The sequence below is a fragment of the Pagrus major genome, chromosome 11, assembly GCF_040436345.1.
Source record: "Pagrus major chromosome 11, Pma_NU_1.0".
Taxonomy (NCBI): domain Eukaryota; kingdom Metazoa; phylum Chordata; class Actinopteri; order Spariformes; family Sparidae; genus Pagrus; species Pagrus major.
The window spans coordinates 19340991-19361548 of record NC_133225.1 but is presented as its reverse complement, the minus strand read 5'-3'; the positions used below and the strand labels follow the sequence as shown (position 1 = coordinate 19361548).

The 20558-nt window shown below is 41.6% G+C and overlaps 2 protein-coding genes across 3 annotated transcripts in view; one reads left to right on the top strand and one right to left on the bottom strand.

Moving 5' to 3' along the window:
• The first annotated feature begins 1921 nt into the window (after positions 1-1921).
• Positions 1922-10903, top strand: LOC141004472 (profilin-2-like). 2 transcript variants are annotated; one of them, XM_073475973.1, is made up of 3 exons: positions 1922-2267; positions 5475-5667; positions 8938-10903. In XM_073475973.1, exons 1-3 carry the CDS (start codon positions 2139-2141, stop codon positions 9033-9035), a joined length of 420 nt encoding a protein of 139 aa, XP_073332074.1. In that variant the 5' UTR covers positions 1922-2138; the 3' UTR covers positions 9036-10903. The 2 variants fall into 2 exon arrangements, with proteins under 2 accessions (XP_073332074.1, XP_073332075.1); XM_073475974.1 differs by lacking the exon at positions 8938-10903 and adding an exon at positions 8527-8717 and having other exon boundaries at positions 2055-2267.
• Positions 10904-13073: 2170 nt separating this feature from the next.
• Positions 13074-20558, bottom strand: part of rnf13 (ring finger protein 13) — a 46982-nt gene continuing 39497 nt past the window's right edge. The window contains exons 9-10 of the mRNA XM_073476549.1: positions 15534-15614; positions 13074-14498 (exon numbers count right to left, since the gene is read on the bottom strand). Of these exons, the coding sequence (XP_073332650.1) occupies positions 14128-14498; positions 15534-15614 (452 nt within the window). The 3' untranslated portion in view covers positions 13074-14127. The remainder of the gene's footprint in view (positions 14499-15533; positions 15615-20558) is intronic.

The following is a 20558-nucleotide window of genomic DNA, read 5'->3' as shown; positions in this document are numbered from 1 at the left end:
AGCTATTTATGCTTTTGTACACCTGCTCAACAGAAGTAGGTTAACGTGGGAACGTGGGAACGTGGGAAATATAAAGTATGCTATACTTTGATATATAAGCTTGGACCAGGGTCCATGGTGCTGAAAAAGAGTTGAGTTGGATAAAAAAACTTCCCTGGATGAATGTCAAAGACATAAATTTCCCAAATAACAGAAGCAATGCAGCTTTTCAGATACTTGCGATGAACTACTAAACATATCAGTTTTCCTTTTCAGTTGACAAAAAGCAAATGTTACAGTCTGCTTTTTGTTCTGCTCATTTTATAGTTAGTTCACACTGATGAGTGTGGAAGAGGAAGAAAAGGATAGCAAGATCATAAAAAGTCATGTGGCGACCTTCTTAATGGTTTCCATGGAGAAAACACAAACACAGACACATACAGCGCACGGTAGCCCGATATTTTGACGCAGCCCTGTACAAGAGAAGTCACAGGTTAGATCCAACAAATAACAAGTGTTCATCAGCTGGTATACGTCTTTCTTGCTTTGTTTAAGCTTTATGTGAGCTCAAAAAAAAGGAAAAAAAGCCTCATCTCATCTCATTATCTGCCGCTTTTTCTGTGAGGGTCGCGGGGATGTTACCGCCTTATCCCCCTTTCAGGGGGTTGCGGGGGTTACTGGAGCCAATCCCAGTTACTCTATGGGCGAAGGCCAGGGTACACCCCTGGACGAGTTGCCAGCTCATCACAGGGCCCTTTCTGATGGCAGAGGCTGCCACTTAAGGTGCCATCTGCACATCAGGAGCAATTTTGGGGTTCAGTATCTTGCTCAAGGATACTTCGACATGTAGCTCAGTTCCGCCCAGGGGAGCCGGGATTCAAGGAAAAAAAGCCTATCAAGTTAATTCAAATACCAATAAAGTACTGCATTTGGAATAAGTTAAATTTTACATAAATCACACCAGGTAATGTATACACAAGGATTATGATGTATCCCGGACTAAAATGGTAGCACAGAAGAAAAAAAAAATGAATAAACTGGACCACATCAGTGCTGCTCAATCATTCTGGAGTGTAAGCTATGCTTAAAATGTAAACATACGCACATATATGGAAATACAGCTTCTCTCTCAGACATAATGAAAAGGAATGCAGCCTAATAGAGGCTCACACGTAGGATTGTTTAGGAACATACTGATTTATCCCACCTTAAGGGTAAGCCGGATATCTCCCGTCATCCAAAGATGTTTCAACCACGTGTATTGGAGCTCCAGAGTGACTCATTAGCATCATGAGTGTGTAGCTGTCACTCTGTTTTTTTACCCTGCAGTGATTTAGTGGCCTTTAGAGGGTGTTTCCCTGTGTCTCAGTGCATGATGAGTGACCCTAATGAATCCTGGCCTATTGAAAAGAAGGAAGAAAAAAAGATCCAGCATTAATAATTTGTATGCATCCACTTGCCCAGTAAAATGGGGTATTATCACATGAACCTGAAACCAAGACCTGGATAAAACTGCATTATGTCACGAACATACAGTATTGTGAAACAACAGTGATTTGGTGCTTAGCAAAAGAGGAAGAAGCCAATGTGAATTCAGTGATTACTATTAGTAAATAATGTGAATCATGCACTAAAAACTATTTTACATCCCTTATAATGAATATTTGTAAAGCAAACTGGTGAAATATAAGTCTCAAACATTTACAGTAGCGAATAAGATTCTGCTTTGCACATTTGAAGCTGTGCACATAATTATGTTTTCCATTTTGTCTGGTTTAATCTCCCCCAAAATAACAAGAATGGCATGTTGACACAAATCATTGATGCAGCTGAGAAAAATAGGCTGTCTTGCTTGCTGCCACGATGTATCCATCCGCTCCGCAGTATATTATGCAATGAGGTAGCCGGGCGAAGAACGACCCGGGCGGAGTGATTTAGTGAGGACTACACCCAAGCGCCTGTCCGATTCCAGCGGCTTCTCTTCATTGCCTAGACCAGAAGAAAGCCGGGACGTGACGGAGCCGGGGGGTTCTGCTTGCTGGAGGCCCGTTAAACCACTGATAAAAACAGCTTCCTCGCAGTTTCTTCGTCGCTCAAGAGACGTTTGTGACTCAACTTGACCCTTCGTCTTTTTTCATCTTAGAACTAATTTCACAAACATGTCCTGGAACAGCTACGTGGACAACCTGATGGCTGATGGCAGCTGCCAGGATTCGGCCATTGTTGGTTACACGGACGCCAAATACGTCTGGGCATCCCATGCCGGCGGTACCTTCGCCAACATAACGGTGAGTATAACCCTGTATGTCAGCATCGAGGGTTACACAGGAGGAAAATGCACATATTGCACGCCGGTGCGTTTCACTGCATAGCCAGGCCTTGTTGAATGAGGATAAGGCGAGCAGTGTGTGGTACACATGGTATCCGGTGGTCACACACACAAGATGCATTGGCACGTATGCACCGTTGCTTATTTAACAAACCACCAGTCAATGGCGTTTTATCTATTTGCAGTAGAATTAACTTAACACATGGATTCAATTTCCACATCATTTTCCATTTAATATCTGCCAAAGCAGCCAGAGGGAACTGACGCCAATGACTTAACGGTACCGCGAACTCGAGCTAAAAGAGCTAGCTTAGCAAGTAAGCTAGCTTCCACTAGCCGTGTTTGCTTGTTGTACCGGTCACATAAGATGAGCGAGTCGGACAAAAGCATGGCCAATTTCAGGATTTTACTCCAAATCATTTCCCAATACAATCAATTCCTCCGGGATTTTGTTTACTAAAACATGCAGTTTCTCTGGCGGACAGCATCGTCTACCAGCGGTATAACGGTATCGTTGATTTAGTAAACCATAGCTCAAGGCTAGCTCAAATCAGGCCGGTCATCCCCATTGGAAAATCATTACGAGCTAACGCTAATAGCGCAAAGTTGGCGGTGTTCACATGCGTTCTTGGCGTGTCCGCCTGCTGCTGGTCCCTCTCGTTTTTTCCTACTCGGCTTCTGTGAATCACACTGCGCTACCGCCCCTTATTTTCCAAGATGGCGGATACACTCCCAGTTTCTTATTCATTTCGTTCACGGAGGCTAATCGAGACGTTTGCTCTCGGTTTGCGTGTGTAGCAGCGGTTAAATGTGTCCCCCGCGTATTTTTGCGTTTTTAAATATCCGCACCTCGGTAGATGGCAGGATTCATGTGAATATAACTTGACTAAACAATCGTTTCGGCTGCTTCCTTGAGCCTCCATTTTGTCTGTTAAATAAATTATTAGTCGGTAATTTAAATATTTGCGTGCAGGTTAACGCATAATGAGTCCTAGAGTGAATGTAAGGGACGGATCGTCGTGTTAAAGAGCCTGTTAGCCATGAAATGATGAGCCATGCTCCAGACTAGTGAAGTATGAACGACTGTGCCGCTGTTACTTGGGAGTGTCCGGCCCGGCCACCGGGGCAGGTTAACGTTATCTGCTGAGGACACAAGTGGTCTGAAATTGAAACTCGTGGTTTCTTGTGCTTGTGTAAAATCCGATGTGAAGCTAAAGCTAATGGTTCCCCAACCTGTTTTCCCCCCCCGCACCCGTGGATGTACATTTGCTAAACAAACTCGACTGGACGAGTGCGGAGAACTAACCCACAGCATGTGAAACCGTGGTGCAAGTTTCATGCGGGAATAGAAAAGCCCCCGTGAGAAAAGACGTGGATGTTAATTAAAAAAAAAAGCTAACCCGGCCCCAACATGTAGCTAGCCGCCATGCTAACGCTGTCTGAGCCAATGGAAATCCTTTGAGTTTCCCGTTTTTTTTCCTTGAAGGGTTTCATGTGTGCCATGACTGTGCAGTTCTGGAGTTCAGGGGCGACGCCTTTTGTTCTGCAATTGGTACAAAGACTAACCCCAGTTTAATGTACATGTTTTATTTACGACAGGGCGGTGAAATACACATTTTGTACATGTAGGCAGCAGGAGTCACAAACTGGAATATTTGCACTAGGGTCAGGCTTTTATAAAGGAGTTCTCAGCATAATGTTTTTGTCAGCTGTAGTGGGCCTCTGAGATTTCAGGACGTGCTGGTGATAGTATAAAGGAGTCAGCTGTGTCTTTAAACTGACCATGCACTTTTTTTTTTCATCTGGTCATCCTTTCTCAATACTTGAGTACCATCTACCGTCTTGACCGATTTGGCAAAGAGTTTCAAAATAACAAAATTTGCAACACATTCGTAGTCAAATACTAAACATAGGCTTTTCTTTATTAGCAATACTTATAGTTAGATCTTTATCATTGTAGTTTCATGTGTTAATTTAGATTAAGTGATAGATGGCCATCTTTAAGACATTAAATAATGATGCATTTGAGAAGTTTGGATTATTTTGGTTAATGAAAAAAAGGTAATTCATCCAACTAAGGAACTGAAACACACGGGTATTAACCAGTAATGTAAGATCATGAGTGATAACCAGAATCCAGAATCATAAACAGTGCAACCCACTTCCTTATTGAATCACACCTGTACATAACATCTAGGCCAGTTACAGAAGCAGTCTCTTGCATGTGTTTCACATGCAAATATTCTGTCCAACTAAAATGTAGTTATCATTTTACTTGGGTAATTTTTGATGTGTGATTATGGAAATGAGGTGTTGGTGTTAAAGTTTTTTTCGATCATTTAGATTTGTTTCCAGGTCTGTAATGTATCATGTGTACATGCACATGAAGCATATATTTTAAACTTTTCATATTTAGCTCCTGCCCTAATGTAGAGTGTTGTACAGTTATACTGTAAATCCTAGATTACCAAAATTACATGCAGCTGACGGACCCAAAATTTTAAGCAATCTTAAATGTAATCGGTAACAAACTAAAAGCGATTTACTCCGACTTTGAATTATCAGTGTTCGAAAACTATAAAAACCATATTGGAAGTTGGCAGCATAAAAGGTTTTAACTCATAATTTGAAATTCTGTCAAAAGTAAAAACGCATCCTAAATTATTGATTTGGTGAAAAATGTTGATTAGTATTCCCGAAGCCCAAGATTACATCCTCAAATGTCTTGTGCTGTCCACAACCCAAAGATATTCAGTTTCCTGGCACAGAGGAGTAAAGAAACCAGAAAATAGTCACATGTAAGAAGCTGGAATCAGATAATAAAATATTTGGCGATTAGATTAATAGTTGCCGCTCCAGTTTTCAGTACTTTAAGAGCACTGTAACGTATGGCTTGGAGAGGAAAAGGAAAAATAAGAGGAGAGACAGAGAAATTAAACTGTTTATTTGTGTGGCACTTAATCAGTCTCAGAAGGCTTCACAGCGCCCACACTATGGAGCAATAGATGAGAATTGTGTTCAATGAGAGCATTCAAAAACACCCACAAATAATCTCGAAGGAAAACAGAACATACTCGAGAGAGTCTCTCTGAAGTGTTGGGCATTTAGCATTAAGATTGGCAGAGATATACATGTATCTGACTTCTTTATTTTGTTCCCCTTTTAGCCTGAAGAAATCGATGTGTTAACAGGAAAGGACCGCGAAGCTTTCTTCACGAATGGGCTGACCTTAGGCAGTAAAAAGTGCTCCGTAATCAGAGACAGCCTCCCTGTTGACGGTGACTGGACAATGGACATCCGGACAAAAAGTCAAGGAGGAGAGCCAACATACAACGTTTCTGTAGGCAGAGCTGGCAAAGGTGAGCCCCATGTTCAGTGTTAGTGGCATACATTTAAGTAGTGCCGCAGTGATGCCGTAGCTTGCTTTGATAAAGTGCCCTTAGTTTAGCCACATTTATAACTTCTGTGTTGTCTGTGCATGTGGAGATTTATCTTGAATGCACCTTTCCTCAATATATGAAACAAACACAGGTGTTAAGTGTGTAAATCGAAGGATGTTACCATTGAATGTCATTTGATAATGATGGGGAACAAGTGCGCCTAAGCTAAATGTAATCTGTAGGAACACTCAGTTTGTTCATTGGGTTAGGGTAAAGAGGAATTTCCTTAAATTATGACTGTCCTCCATGCCTTTAGTTTTGTCGGTTACAGGTGTATTGCAGTTAAATTTAATATGAATGATCCAGTCCAGTTAGCATTACTAAGAAATATTAGCCATCTTACAGCTAAACAAGTCACAAGCCTAAATTTTTTTTACATTTCTCGCACTTGCCCGTCTTTGCTATTGATCTTGTTTATCTGTTGTCTAGACAGATTTTATGGTTCCTTGTTCCTGGCATTTATTGTCCTTCTGATACAATTCTGTTCAAATTTAACTTGTCCTTTTTCCTGATTTATTTAAGATTCAGATTTTCACTTTCACAAATAATGAGATATATGATAAAACTTAAAGAATATTATTGCTTTATATCCTTTGAGGAAATAATATAGCATAATTAAACCTAGTATAATCCATATTTCAGTACATTTCAGTACATTTAATCAGTCAAATTGAAGATGCAGTAGTTGGCTGTAACTTCTACGAGCGGGATGCTTTCAAGCACAACCACAACAAATCTGGCACTTGATTTGTGCTCTGCATAGCTTAAACAATTGACCAAAGAGGTCACACCTCACTCACAGATCTGTTTGAAGGCTGATAATTGTTAAATGACGTGCTTCATGCAAATGTGTAAAATTTGAACCTAATTAATAGCTATTCTGCTTTATATGAAATGTAGATTTGACGCATTAATCACGTGTAATCCTGAGAATTGAAACCGTATATACTACAGATCCTTACAAGTAGCTCTAAATAACACTTTGCTGTCAGCTCTTTTAAATTAGCAATGATAGCCCTTTGTATCTCACAAAAATTGGTACCAATTTAAGTCCTTCTAAGGGACTTGCCAGAGAGTTGTGCCAGTCTTCATGTTGCCTGTATGGGCCCCGATTTCCTGTCCTCCCCACTTGTCCCAGACACTACAAAAACTTGCAGCTGAGACTGTACCTGGTTTGTATTCTGCACACACTTGGCTCACTCTTTGGGCCAGGATTTCCTAAAAACTTCCTGAACTGCATGCGTCTTCCTCCTTCCTGGTTAACACACCTCCTGCCCTCAAAAGTATGGATTTGCCACCCTGCTCACATGCTTCCACTGTGTTCTAGTTGAAATACTTACTCAGGCACTTCAGGTCTTTTACATGTATTGAGGAGAGGTACCACAAGCATGTTCCTGTATCTGCATGTGTGCTGCATTAGTTATGGTTGTTAGTATTCAGTAGTTTCACTTTTCTATTCTTTGCTGCTGGCATGGTGTGAATTGATTACAGATGAAACGATAAAGACTTGGCTCTTCAAGTGGAGTGCAGTAAACTCCAGTAGTTTAGAGCAGACTTGGAGATGAACACCAAGCTATCCTTTTATGTAGCTCTGCACCAAATCCAAATGCCTGGTTGCTTGTTTTACTAAAATGGGCAAAGAAGCTGATCTGATTCAGAAGCTTAAGTTTACTGACCATTCATGGTGCAAAATTAACTTTTTTTTAAACAGCCAAATAGTTGAATGTTTAAATATTACCAGCGACCAATAGATCAGTTGTTTTCTTTGGCTGGTAACAAATCTACCAGGCACTAGCATAATTTACCAGCATTTGGCTGGTGGCTGATGCCAGTTTTGTGCCCTGTTCCCATTCATAGTGCAAATTTGAGCTGGGGATGATTGCCGAGATACGGCAGAGCAATACATCAATATAGAAATATGGTGATTATATTTAGGTCATTGCTATTTGTGCTTTCAGAAGAGATTTTCTCATGAGCAATGTGGATTTGATCAATTATTTAGAGGCTTTCATTTTTCTTGTCAGCTGAAATGAATGTTTTCATTTTTAACTAACACATTGAATTAATTGCCCAGCTTTGGTGTGAATTTTTTTTAAAAAATTTTACACTAAAGGGTTAGGGTTGTTGCACCTCATGCATGATTGCTTTTAGTCAATTTCAGTCTATTAAATATTTGTTTATTTGACAGGGACAATGCACAGCTTCTTAGCTGCAAGTTGGTTATAAGCTAGTAGTCCCTGGGCAGACAGAAACATCTGTTAAGAAAAATAACACTACAGTATATAAAAAAAAAACCCCCAGTCAGCGGTGCCTTGGTTTAGCCCCAGTCCAGTAATGATGCTTACACTGAGGCCAGAGCACGCTTATGTGGGAAATTGGCTTCTTTTATCAACAGTCCATGAAAAATCAACCTAGATATTGAAGTTGAGTCAACAGAAGCTAAAGCTGTGAGCCTCTGCCAGGATGGTCCTCACAAGTGTCCAGACAAACCGCTTTGCATGCGTCTTTTACATGTATTCACCTGCTCTACTCGCACTCTGTCTTCCTAATTGTAACGTGTGACGTCTTGTTGTTTCACCGCCAGCAGCACTGATAAGAAAATGAATGGTTAGGCTCAGTACAGCCTCAAGACCAAAGCGCCGCTGTGCTTTTTGTGCCATTGTCGTCCTCTGTAGCTGTCTCGTCTGCCTGCTGCTTTGGGCTCTGTACTCATCTCTTTTCACTTGTGTGATCTCCGCACCTTCTCTAAATGTTCCTTCTCTGTCTCTTTTCTTTCAGTCTTGGTCTTGGTAATGGGCAAAGAAGGGGTCCATGGAGGCGGATTGAATAAGAAGGCATACTCGATGGCAAAATACTTGAGGGATTCAGGGTTTTAGTTTAATTTTGACGTAGCTTATGTGGCGTAGTTGAGGGAGAGAAAAACAAATGAAAAGGAAAACAAAAAACACAAAACTTGAAAAAACAGACAAAAAAAGTAAAACAAATTACCATCAAGCCCATGTTTCCCGCCCTAACAGTCCCATTAAACAAAGTTTCAGGAGCATTTCTAACAAGCGCAGGGTCCAGGCTCTGTTCTCAATGATGTAGCCCCACATTTAGCAAGGTGGCAAAAAGTGTTTTATTTTCCAGCCCTGCTATCACCATGTCTGTTCATTTATTTTGTTGCTTTTTTTCCTTTGTGTACTCCAGCATTGGTTTTTGTCATGGGGAAGGAAGGTGTCCATGGAGGGCAGCTCAACAAGAAAGCATTTCAGATGGCTGAATACCTGAGGAAGTCCGGATACTAAAGCAGCCTGTACCCAGCCACCTAGCAGCTCACCCTTGCCACCCTGTTGCATTTCACACTACTTCCAGTCCTAGTCTGTAGTTACTTTGTTTTTTTTTTTCTGCCTTTCTCCTCCCCATTTGTTATCCCATATTTTGTTGTCATCTTCCCCTAACCCGTCCTCTTCCCTCAACACACTTGCGCTGTGTACTCTCCCCCTTTAAGCACTATAAGTTGATCCATAGCAAAGATGAGCATGTTGCTAAAAGGATGTCATGACAAATCTGTACTAAGACCAGCAAAAAAAATATTCTGGCCAAACACCTGCACAGTGAAGGCTATAGCGTCAATTTGAAGTAGATATTTTTTCATTTCTCTCTGTCATGGTGCCCATTACCTAATCCCGATCATACACACTCCCTCCCTGAGCAGCCGATGCCTTTGGAGCACTTGAGCGGTAACAAAGCTCGTCATGTCTTCCTCTTATATTTCCCCAACCATGTCCGGGAGGACAGACTGTTTGCATATCTTGGTCCACTGTCGTTTCCCTCTCACACCCACCACTATCCCCCCACCACGCTCCCTCCTGCCAAAATTTTCAGTTCCTCCCCTTTTCCCATTTCCCCATCCTGTTTGCTCAAAGCAGGCGACAACACAAACCTCACAGGAGACTCTCCTCTTCATCAAACACTACACACCTCCCAACCAGTCCCCTAACCCCCTCTCTTTTCAGATTCACTGTTCTGTCCTGACTACATTTTATACACAAAGGGGGTTAGTGTGTGTGTGTGTGGGGGGATGCTCAGATCAGCTCAGTTAATGATCATGAGCTGGATTTGCGAACGTTGGTGTCGTCCAGATGCTGGTAGCCTCTCCTCCCGTCATCACAACCTCCCTGACTACACGAAAAACCCATGGACATTCCACAGTAACAATGGCTCAGGCACTTAATACTGTTTTTGTTTGCCAGCTCCTGTAATATATTTTTTTTATTTTGTTCTTTCAAAGGCTGCCATTTTTGGACAGTAGAAATCCCAGCATATAACCATCTGGAATGTGTCCAGTTTGAATTTTTTTTCTTTTTATAGGACCAAGTGTAGTCAAAGCTCGGGTGTTTATACAATTGCTCTAAATCATGTGAAGGATGACTGCTAACTTTTTTCTGATGAAGGAAACGCTAACCAGACAGTAATACTTACTACAGTTAAAAAACACAAAAAAAAGAAGCTTCGGGGAGGTAAGGGTAGGAGTATCTGAAGGAAATTCTCATTCATTTTTTTTTTTTGTGTAGAAACAAATGACTGCATTTGTACAAACCCATGCTGTGTTGACAACTACAAAACTGTGGAATAAATTGCCTTCTACTCTAAAGTCAGCCGAGCTCTGGGGTATCACACGGTCTGTCCGCGCTCAGTACTGCTAACTGTAACGTCCAACTGACAAAAAAAAAAACACTTTCAAAGTAGAAATGACACTCAATGGGAGATGGGATTGGTTGGAACAAAGACGCTTATGGTTGTCTTGTCGAAATGTAACTGCAGAACCTGTGTATCCTGTGCCATAATATAGAGAGATCTGTTGCTGTTGTAAGATGGATTTTACCCACTGTCCACCAAGAAGTCATTTCATTGGCACTTTTTTTTTCTTTTAGCTTCAGCTCCACTGTTTAGGCCTTGTGGGATATGTGTACTCATAAAAAAAAAAAAACCTGTTTCAAGTCCTGTTTGCCGATTTATGTTAATTTCCTTTTTCCTCACCACTTTATTTTCTTACATCTGGGATACAGTCTCTTTAATGCATCTGATTTCATATGCATAAAAACCAAGAAATGCCATAAATTGATTTATCACCTTGTTTACAGACAGATCAAATAAATTTATTCCAACCAGACCAGTTTCTTGTCTTTTTTGTTTTTGTCACACTGAACGCTGCCTCATGTTAAGGATATTTCAACATTTTGTGGAATACACCAAGTCGCTTTCTTCAGTCACAGGAGAAGATTAAGTCGAGAGCCCAACCGATAAATCTGTTGCCGGGCTATCACAGATCAGTATGTGCATATATGTTGTCTGATATGTGCCAATATGAAAATTCTTATGAAAAAATGTTTTAGAGATCACAGCGTAGAAAAGATGCTTTGCTTTGTTGAATATCTTGCCTGTGTTTTGATGAATATCTGCGTTGGCCTCAAAAATTGAGTATCAGTCGGACTCTAATTGATACCACTTTAAAGATGCACTATGTAGTGTTGGGGAAGACATTTCGATCAGAACAGAGATCATTGACTGATTTTTTTTTGGGGGGGGGGGTTCTATGCCTAAAACTAAAACTCTTTGTTTTCATGACTGAATAAACAAACTGACCTTAAAGAACAGCACAATTTCATACCGTTTTACTTTGTTTATTTGGCGGACCCTGCCATCTTTCTAGCTTCAAACGGTGTGCTGGGACCTTATTTTCCCCTGAGAACAGCTTGTTTATTCACATATGGACAAAATCAATATTTGTAAATGTAAATATTAAAATTGTGAGTTTGAATTTCTTCTCCAAAAACTACTAAGTGTCCCTTAATGTCTGTCTGTTAAAGGTCCTATTTGTAAGAAAAGTTTATATTTAAGTTTCATTCCCAACTTGATAAAAACTGATGCTTTGGCATGATGGCCAACCTGACCCACAATCTCAAAGTGTCAGTTTTTGACAAGTTAGGGATGACACTCAAATCAACTTTTCTTACTAATAGGACCTTTCAAACACAGCTACAGCCAGCAGCTAGTTAGCTTAGCACAAAGACTGAACACAGGGACACAGCTGGCCTTAAACTGTCCAAACAGCAAACAGCAGGTCTTCTCGTGAAGTGTCAAATTTAAGACAAAATGTAAGAAGTTTCCTCAAATTTAAGCTGCTTCAGTCTGCTGCTGGAGTGTGTTATGACTTTACAAAGTGAATCCTACTTCACGAGAAAAGGCCCAGGACCAAAACTATCATTTCCAGAGCCCCATTTCTTTAGTTTCTTTGTTATAGCTGGATTGCGTCATTGACTAGTTCCAGCTCTTTCAGAGCTATCTGCACAGCTGTTCTTTGTTCAGTTTGATTTTTAGGACTTTTAGTTTCAAAGTTCATTCTCGGCCTTAAACAGCGATTTGCAAAACAATCTTCACTCAAAGCTCCACTTAGTAGCTCCTCCTGAAGCTTTTGATATTGAGAGATTGAAATTTAACTTTTAAGCTAGCACATTGAAGCTCTGAAAAAAAAAACATAATTTAAACATTAATTTTTACAAGACAAATTCAGCAACAACCTCGATTACAGAACAGTTGGCACCATTTAAAACGTAAATAAAAACAATGCAATAATTTCCAAACAAACTGATTACCCAAACTGAGCCTGTGGAGAAATATTCTTTACAATCATGAAAGTGGTGAACAGCGCCCCAAATCAAATTCAGAATAAGATTATAATTACAAAAATCAATGAAGTTGATATAGTAAAACATTAAATGTATCGTCTTTGTACTGTTTTTGAGTTTATGTAAAAAATTATCACATTCTGTTCTGTTTTACACAGCGCCCAACTTTTTTGAGGCCGTTTTGTGACCTGGCGGCATTTTCACTAAAGTTGGAGGCTCATTTGAGAGCAAGGAAAGCCCCATTTTTTTTATTATTATTTTTTATATATAGCCAACAGGAAATGGAGAGATGGGTAATAGCATGCAGAAAAGAGCCTCCAGCCAGACACTAACAAAAAGGTTCATGGTCGATGCTTTAAGCCCTCAGGCCACCCCGGAAAACCCTCATCTCGTGAGCTAAAATTGCACTCTTTATCTTAGAAATTAGTGATATTTGACAAGAGAGTAGAGATCCTATAATTTCCACTTGCTAATGAGCCATGCCGGACTTAAACAGGCTGATTTGTATCAGTTAATCAGGTCGTTACACTGAACAAGTTCACTGGAGTGTTTCTTGTTTAAATGCCAGATGAAGGCTATACAACAAAAATCTGCAGAGCCCTCAAAATGTGCAAACGAACTTGGGTAGGATATAAATAAGATGGATGACCATGAAAAGTTTTTCTTGTCGAGTGTCATTTTATTGAAGTGAATTCAGATTGAGTACATACATGAGCAGGAAAAAACACTAGCAAAGACAAAATATATAAACTGAAAAAGGCAACAGGTTTCATGAACAAAAATCAAGCAATGTTATGAAAAGAAAACAACTTATTTACTATAAACTGTATTTAAATGAGAAAAGGTCAGTCAAATGTGTATTACAAGGCCTATCAACAGATAACTCTTTGTGTTAAATGCAGTGATAGGGCTGGAGCAGCCAAAAGAAGTTTACCACAGGCAGCATGGACGTCTCTCCACACTTTCAACACAACGTAATGTGACGTCACATGGAGAAGCACATTCTTCGCTTCGCATGAGTTTATCAAACTGGTTTGGCTTCAGTTTTTCTTACTGTGGACGATTGTAACAGATAAACTGGCACAAAACACAGACAGGAGCTCCTAGGCTCCTTCATACATCAGGCTAGAAATAAATTGGCAAAACCATATTCTGCTGTGGCTTTAAATGTTTCTATATTTGCTGAATGTTAGTTGAATTTTACAAAAAGGATGCTGCATAGCAGTTCGAGGTGTGTCAGTGTAGCATGAACATGTATGTACAGTAATGAAACTTCCCCTGCGTCTGAAACATGTAGGACAGGAGAGAATCAAAGGTAAAGATTATTGTGATCTATATGTTTTATATACACGGTACTTTTACTTACTTAGTGTCAAGTGTGAACTTGTGTGTTGGGGACTTTTCCACCCATCTCTTATCATCATCTCCTTAAGAGTACAGTATAACAGTCTACTGTACGTCAGTGTCACCAGCTCCTTAGATATGCTCGCTGACTGACTTCCTGTCACACACTTGGAAATCAGCACTTCATCCATAATCATGTTAAAATAAAACTTAAGATTTGAACTCGTAGGGAGGATACATTACAATGTCTTGTAAGCAGTGAAAGAGGAATTTGGATGATGAATCTGTTTTTCGTGACCCCCCAACGATAGTCTGCAGCTGTGAGGTTGGGGAGGGCGACCGATCAGGCCGGCCGCCTTGACAGTCAAGCTCGGGGCAGATCGTGCTCGTGGGCTTCAGAGCAGGGCTGCTGCATCTGCACCACCACAGTCTCCACGGTAACCTCTTCCTCGCTGTCGCTGCTGTCCAGCTCGTCGTCCTCGTACTCGGAGGACTCCTGGTCTTGCTCGGAGCGTGACGCTCCCGACATGGTGCCGAAGGAGTGGGCGCTGGTGGAGGCCAGAGAGCGCAGCAGCGGGGTGCTCTCCGACACCTCCTCGTTCTCGTCAGGGCCGCTGTCCCCCTCCTCCGAATCCGAGTCCGAGTCACCCTGCGAGGGGACCACCTTCTGCTTGCACACCGGACACGTCTTCTTAGTTTTGGTCAGCCAGGGGTCCACGCACTTACTGTGGTAGGCTGTGGACGACAAAGGACCCATCAGTGGAGAATTTGGGCTGATTAAACAGCAACTTGTACATGACTTGACATTAATACAGACCACAAAGATTTTCTTATTGTCAACAAATCCCATGAAAAGACCAAAAACAACAATGAATTGATTCTAATAAAAAGTAATGCCTGTGCAGCCAAAACCTGACATAATGCAGCAGAGCTCCACTGTTGTGTTTTTAAAAGTTTTGGACATGAAGTAACGATGTGTGGCACGTTCCTTCGTTATGATGTACGTGGGCACTGTAGTTTATTTTGACTGGATCCCAAACGTGACATCCTGCTGCCACAAATACTAAAGCACAAAATCTGGGGCTTAAAATAGTCCAACAAATTCACTAGCTATCAGCTGTAGAGATGTCTGCCTTCTCTCTCACATAACTACACCCGCTAACTGAATCATTGCATCAGTGCAATGTACACACTAATGGCCTCCTTGTCTGAGCTGTAAAGTTAGCTAGCTTAATTGGCTTAGTCAGCTAGCCTCTCATCCATGAGTAGATGTACGCTTCCTTCTGCACTGATCGGGAAAAGAAAATAGTCCCTACGTGAAACTGCTCACAACAAGGCCTGTGGATTATCTTAAGTAACCGAGTCACGATTTCTGGAGAGAGAGGGATTGCTGTCGAGTCTTTCCAAGTGTACTTTTTTTGGTGCTTTGAGCGCCACAAGCCGAGTTCGATCTAGTTCCATTATATTAGAGAGAGGGCCGATATCTCCAAAACTTGGCACCTCGCACCAAAACAGTCCTGATGGATGAATAGCACTACAGTAAGAGGAAATGTATCTATTATGTTCTTAGGGTGAACTGTCCCTTTCAGGTATGAGAACAGGGTAAGATTTTTTACTTTGTACTTCATGGAAGATTTAAACAGATATAAAGGAATACAGAATCTTAAGATTTGAGGGAAAGCCTTTCATCAGCTGGCCTGTGAGTCTATCGCGGTGTGATGTGAGTCTTCGAAGGCTTAATGTGTTGCGTAGAGTGCAGGAGTGTCTCACCGTGAGAGCATGGCAGGACTCTGAGTTTGTCACCTTCTTCATATTCGTCCAGGCAGATGGCGCAGACATCATAGTTGTCCCCTGGGTCAAAAAACACAAGACATCGTCATCTTCTGACTGCTTTTAACTGAACGCATTTAGGAGAAAGTGCCGTACTGAGGTTTGGTCATTTCTTGACCAGTGGACGTGCATCATTGTCAGACACCTGTACAGCTCTGACATCACAGACCATTTACAGATATAAATTCATACTTATAACTGGATATCAGCTGTTAAAAGGCTTAATCGTTCTATTTTGGGTAGTAAATTATATATACTTTGATTTGTGTCAAGTGGCCATTGTCCAAGTGTGATAATCCACTTTGACCCATCCAGTTATGAAATAATTCACAAAATAAGGGCTAATAACGTAATTATGTCTCAATAACTGCATAGCTCGTCTTGGATTATATCATATTATTCTGTGATGGTGGAAGTGAAAGAAACTCATGCAGCTGCCTGAAGTTTCTTTAAATTCTTTGAGTCACTTTCCCAAATATGTCCCATTCAATCCTCAGACTTCAGGAAGAATCACTACTAAACCGTCAGCACTGCATTTTCTGACGTTACAGGAGGTGCAAAGCCTCTCCGTGCACTAAAAGCTCAGGAATTTATCAACGCACTCCCTTTCAAATTCCACAGAGTTCTTCTGCTTTTCCTTCCCGTTCTCTTCCAGGACGGAGGGACTGAGCAGGGCTGTGGGTCGGTGTGTTTATGTAAGCTCTAAATGAGCATGTTTTCCCCCGGCTGGGCTCTCTGTGTCCGTGCCAGGGCTGCATGTGACCGTATAAGGATGGGGAGTCACATCGACCACAGCCCCCCCCTCCTCCTCCACTGCTTCCTTTTCTCTCTCAACGTCAGCAACTTAAAACTCAAGGCGGTGTTTTTTTAGTTCGTCTTCACACTGTTTTTTCCTCTCCAAAACATCTCCCTCACCGTCATCCACATCCTTTTTTTACACTTGTCTCTCTTCTTTTTGACATTAGTCCAGAGCAGCCTCCATCTTTTCCTTGTCTTTCTCACTCTGCCAGGCCAGTGCCGGACGGTGGGGTGAGGGAGAGGGAACGTTTGTCCAGGCATGGATCCAGTATACACTCAGGAAATGCTGAACTGTGGCACTAGCTGAGCTATTCTGAGTGAGGCAGAGAGAAAAGGTTCAGTGGCTTTTTGAACTCAAAGACTGGTCTGTGGAGATAATGTGAACCGGGCTGGGTATCATTTGAGCTGTGTCAAAACAGATGCCAACAACTTACAACAGGTTGTTGTTACTGTTGTAGTTTGGGTCATCATTCCTTAAAGTAACAAGAGCATTATACTCAACAAATTAATTGGCGAGATCTAAAAATGTAGCTCATCAGACCTAAAAACATCACAAATAAAAAATAAAAAAGTAGAATTACCTCTGTGGATCAGTAATGTTGTAAAGTTGCAGTTTGCATCCATGTCTGTCCAGACTTATATATGTAATAAAAACTTTAAAGCTCTTGACAAAAATGGAAGTTATCACTATATTGACTTGTATGATTCTAGTGAAAAACATATTGTATTTTAGGGCGCACTCACACTTGGCCCAGTTGCTCCGTATCGTGCCAAAGCACGATTGTCCCTCCTCCCCAGTCCCCCACTGCCCTGCACTCACATTGCTCTGGCCGCAACCGGGCCCGAGCACGGTTACCTCTTGTCCATATGTCATCATGTTGGAGAACAACACAGAGAACATGACTGACTTTACTGACTTTTTGTGGCTTATTTTGTGTAGTTTTGGTCATAGACGGCCCTCTCACATTCCTGGATTTCTTGATTATGCAAGGCGGCGTAATATGCATGATAATACCTCATGTCCACGTTGCGCAGCCGTGCTTGTGCTCGTGCACGAGCAACCGTACTGTGCCGAAGCGCACCTCTTACAACTGTGCCAGGGCCAAGGAAGTGTACCGTGCTTGAGCAACGGACGGTGCGCTCTGCTTAGTGTGAGTCCGCCCTTAGTGGATTAAGGACACAAGAGAATGTTTTGGCACACGGTATACTGGAGCAGGTGACTGAAAACAATGCCCCCTTTTTTATTTATTGAAACAAGAATTAAATGAAATCGAAATTGAAAAACTCACAACTCTGGTAGCCAATGCTTTACATTAGCCTGTCAAGCAAAGGGAGCAAAATATAGCCTTAGTACTCGAGTTTGGTTCAGGTCTCAACTTTGGCAGTGCACATCAACTATAGCCTTGTAGGATCTTCATGACATAGGCATGGGGCAGGTTCATGTGACAACCAAGAAAACTGCTGGCTTGTTTACAACCTGGCTGACTATCTGACAGCTTGCATGTTTTTTTTTTTGTATAACTGGACTTTGTTGCAGTGATGGTACAATGTGTCCAGAGTTCTTCAGTTACCTCTGTGAGAACAACGTTATCATAACTGATAACGAGTCTTTCATCACAGCCAAAGATACAAACATACAAACAAGAATCAAAGTTGTAGTCAGCCTTAACTAAACTCCTTCATACCTTAGTTTGGAATGTAAAAAGGTTTTCTATATGGCTTTTTCTAAACATGTCATATAAAAAAATTCAATAAAGAATAATCAAATAAAAATAGCATTGGTATTTCATACAGTCAGTACATATGTACAGTCCTCTGCTCCAACGTCACCAAGATGAATGTGTGGAAGTTGTTTTCATTAACATGATTTAAAAGATGTGGACACTGTAATGTTTTTTAAAACTAACAAAAGTGTCCAGTTGACTGTAAAGCCTGAAAAGGACTCAAACAAGCACAAGTTTCTGTCCAGTGTCCAGTAAGAAACCTGCAGCTCAGTGTCGAGCAGTAGAACATAATTCAGTCTGCTCCGGCTAGCCCTCGTCACGGAACAAATTACACCACTCCCTCTGATCAAAGAGCTGCTGTGGACGTTAACCCCCACTCCTCATTTCTACAAGCCCCGACCAGGGCACAGCTTGAGCAGTGTCATTACTGTGACCTTTCATGAGACTCACAGGTACAGTATGTGTCCAGAGCAGCGTGTTAAATATAAAAATTAAGATAATTTCCTCCTGTCAGGTGGCTGATTACAATAATAAATAATAAAATACTGACAGACTTTCAGGGAGAATACAGTTACATTTTAAAAACTTGTATTAATGAGATTCAGGCAAAAAGCCTCAGCAAAAAATGTGTGAAAAAACAGCTCAATTAAACCATTTCTACCACAGTGTTGGCTGAAGTAAAAGAATAGATGCCTGATGATGAATATCTGCTTTTGTGTTTTGAGTTGAGTAAGCTTTAAAATTAGGTGGTAAAATACATTTTTCAAACAGCTAGTGCAGGATTTGGCACCGTGTCCACTCTGCAGATGCAGGGATTCCCTTACATTTACGTTTTGGGGCCAGTAGCACATCTTAAAAAGGACTTACGAGCCAATGCAGCTCTTCTCCTATCTACTTTTCATTAATCAGCAGGGCCTGCCAGCATTCCTGGCTCTCCGAGGAACCACGCTGTCCTACTGAACTTCAGATGAGCAGTGAATGTGTGTAGCAGAGCGAGAGGGTGACGGAACAAAACTGAGGAAAAAGGAAAAAAAAGCTTCTGCACAGTTTGTCGCTGTTTGAGACGACCAGACAGGGGCAACTGGCACTAAGGCCAGTGAACTGAGAGACAGAGAGAGCTCCTCTGTACTGACATCAACATGCTTCACACACCGACGGATGAGACACTGCAGCTGCTCTGTTCAGTGTGTGTGTGCATGTCACCTCCCAGCTATGGTTGGGGAAGCCGAGGGGAGTGACTCATCACACGCAGGGATCAGACTGGAGGTCAGGGGTGAGAGGGAGAGTCCAGAGCACTCTTGGTCGAAATGAAGGGTCGAAAACAATCCTCCCTCGGTTCCTTAGCCAGTTTGTAGTTCACTTCAGTGTCTGCTAGACGCTGGTTGCTATCAAAACTCAATGTCAGGCGTCAGCCGTACAGCCTAAGTAGGGATGACGCAAGGCTCTGCAATAAACCAAGAGCGTAAGTCAAGTTAATGGCAGTGACGCTGCACGCTGACAGCCGCGGCAGCTGGTATTACATAATCCTGTACATTGACACAGATCTTATGTTGCCTGCTGTTCAGGCTGGTATTGTGCGTCAATTACACGGGTACCGAGGTTTTCATTTAGGCATTGTGCACCAACCATACAGACTCCCTTTGTGTTAGCTTGTATTCATTTCACCCTGTGCACTCCCATTTCCAAACATGCAACATGTCTGACACTATCCAAAGCCTACCATCTCAAACCTACACCAGCACTGAAAGCAAATATTAAAAAGTATAAAAAAAGAACATGCTCAGCAACAGCTGGGAAATATGTGAAAAACATCTCATTAGGAGCATGTCTAACAAAGTGTTTGCAGAGTTTATAGATAGATGTCTGATTCTGCCACTCTCAGCTCCTTTGCCAGAGAAGGTGGGCAGATCCACTCATCAGCAGAGAGGCATCCTGCCAGCACAGCAGCAGCCGAGGCTGTGACTGATCAGCTGGTTAACATCTCCCCGAAATGACTTCACGTACCAAGAAAAGACATCACACCATGTGGCATTTATAAACTCTTATGGACTCACACTCATGCAGTACAGAGGCATCACACCCACAGACTGCAGAACCATAAGAACCATAATCAATATTATACATCATAATCAAGAACCCTACATTAATGAAAAATATACACATAGCATCTATAACAACACCCTTTGGATTAATGATATTATGAACTTGTGATGTCTGGATTTGAGTTTACAGACTGCATCGTCTTACTGCATCGAGAAAACGCTGGCGATTTATTACAATCAATTACAATTACGTCACTGATATCTGATATATCGACTTTGTATTTCAAGAGAGATGTTTTCTCAGGACTGATGCTAGAATGAGTGGGCCGGAGGGACCGGGAGAGACACTCTACTAGGCACACTTATGTGATTGGTTGTTACGTCCTCACTTGGTTAGGTTT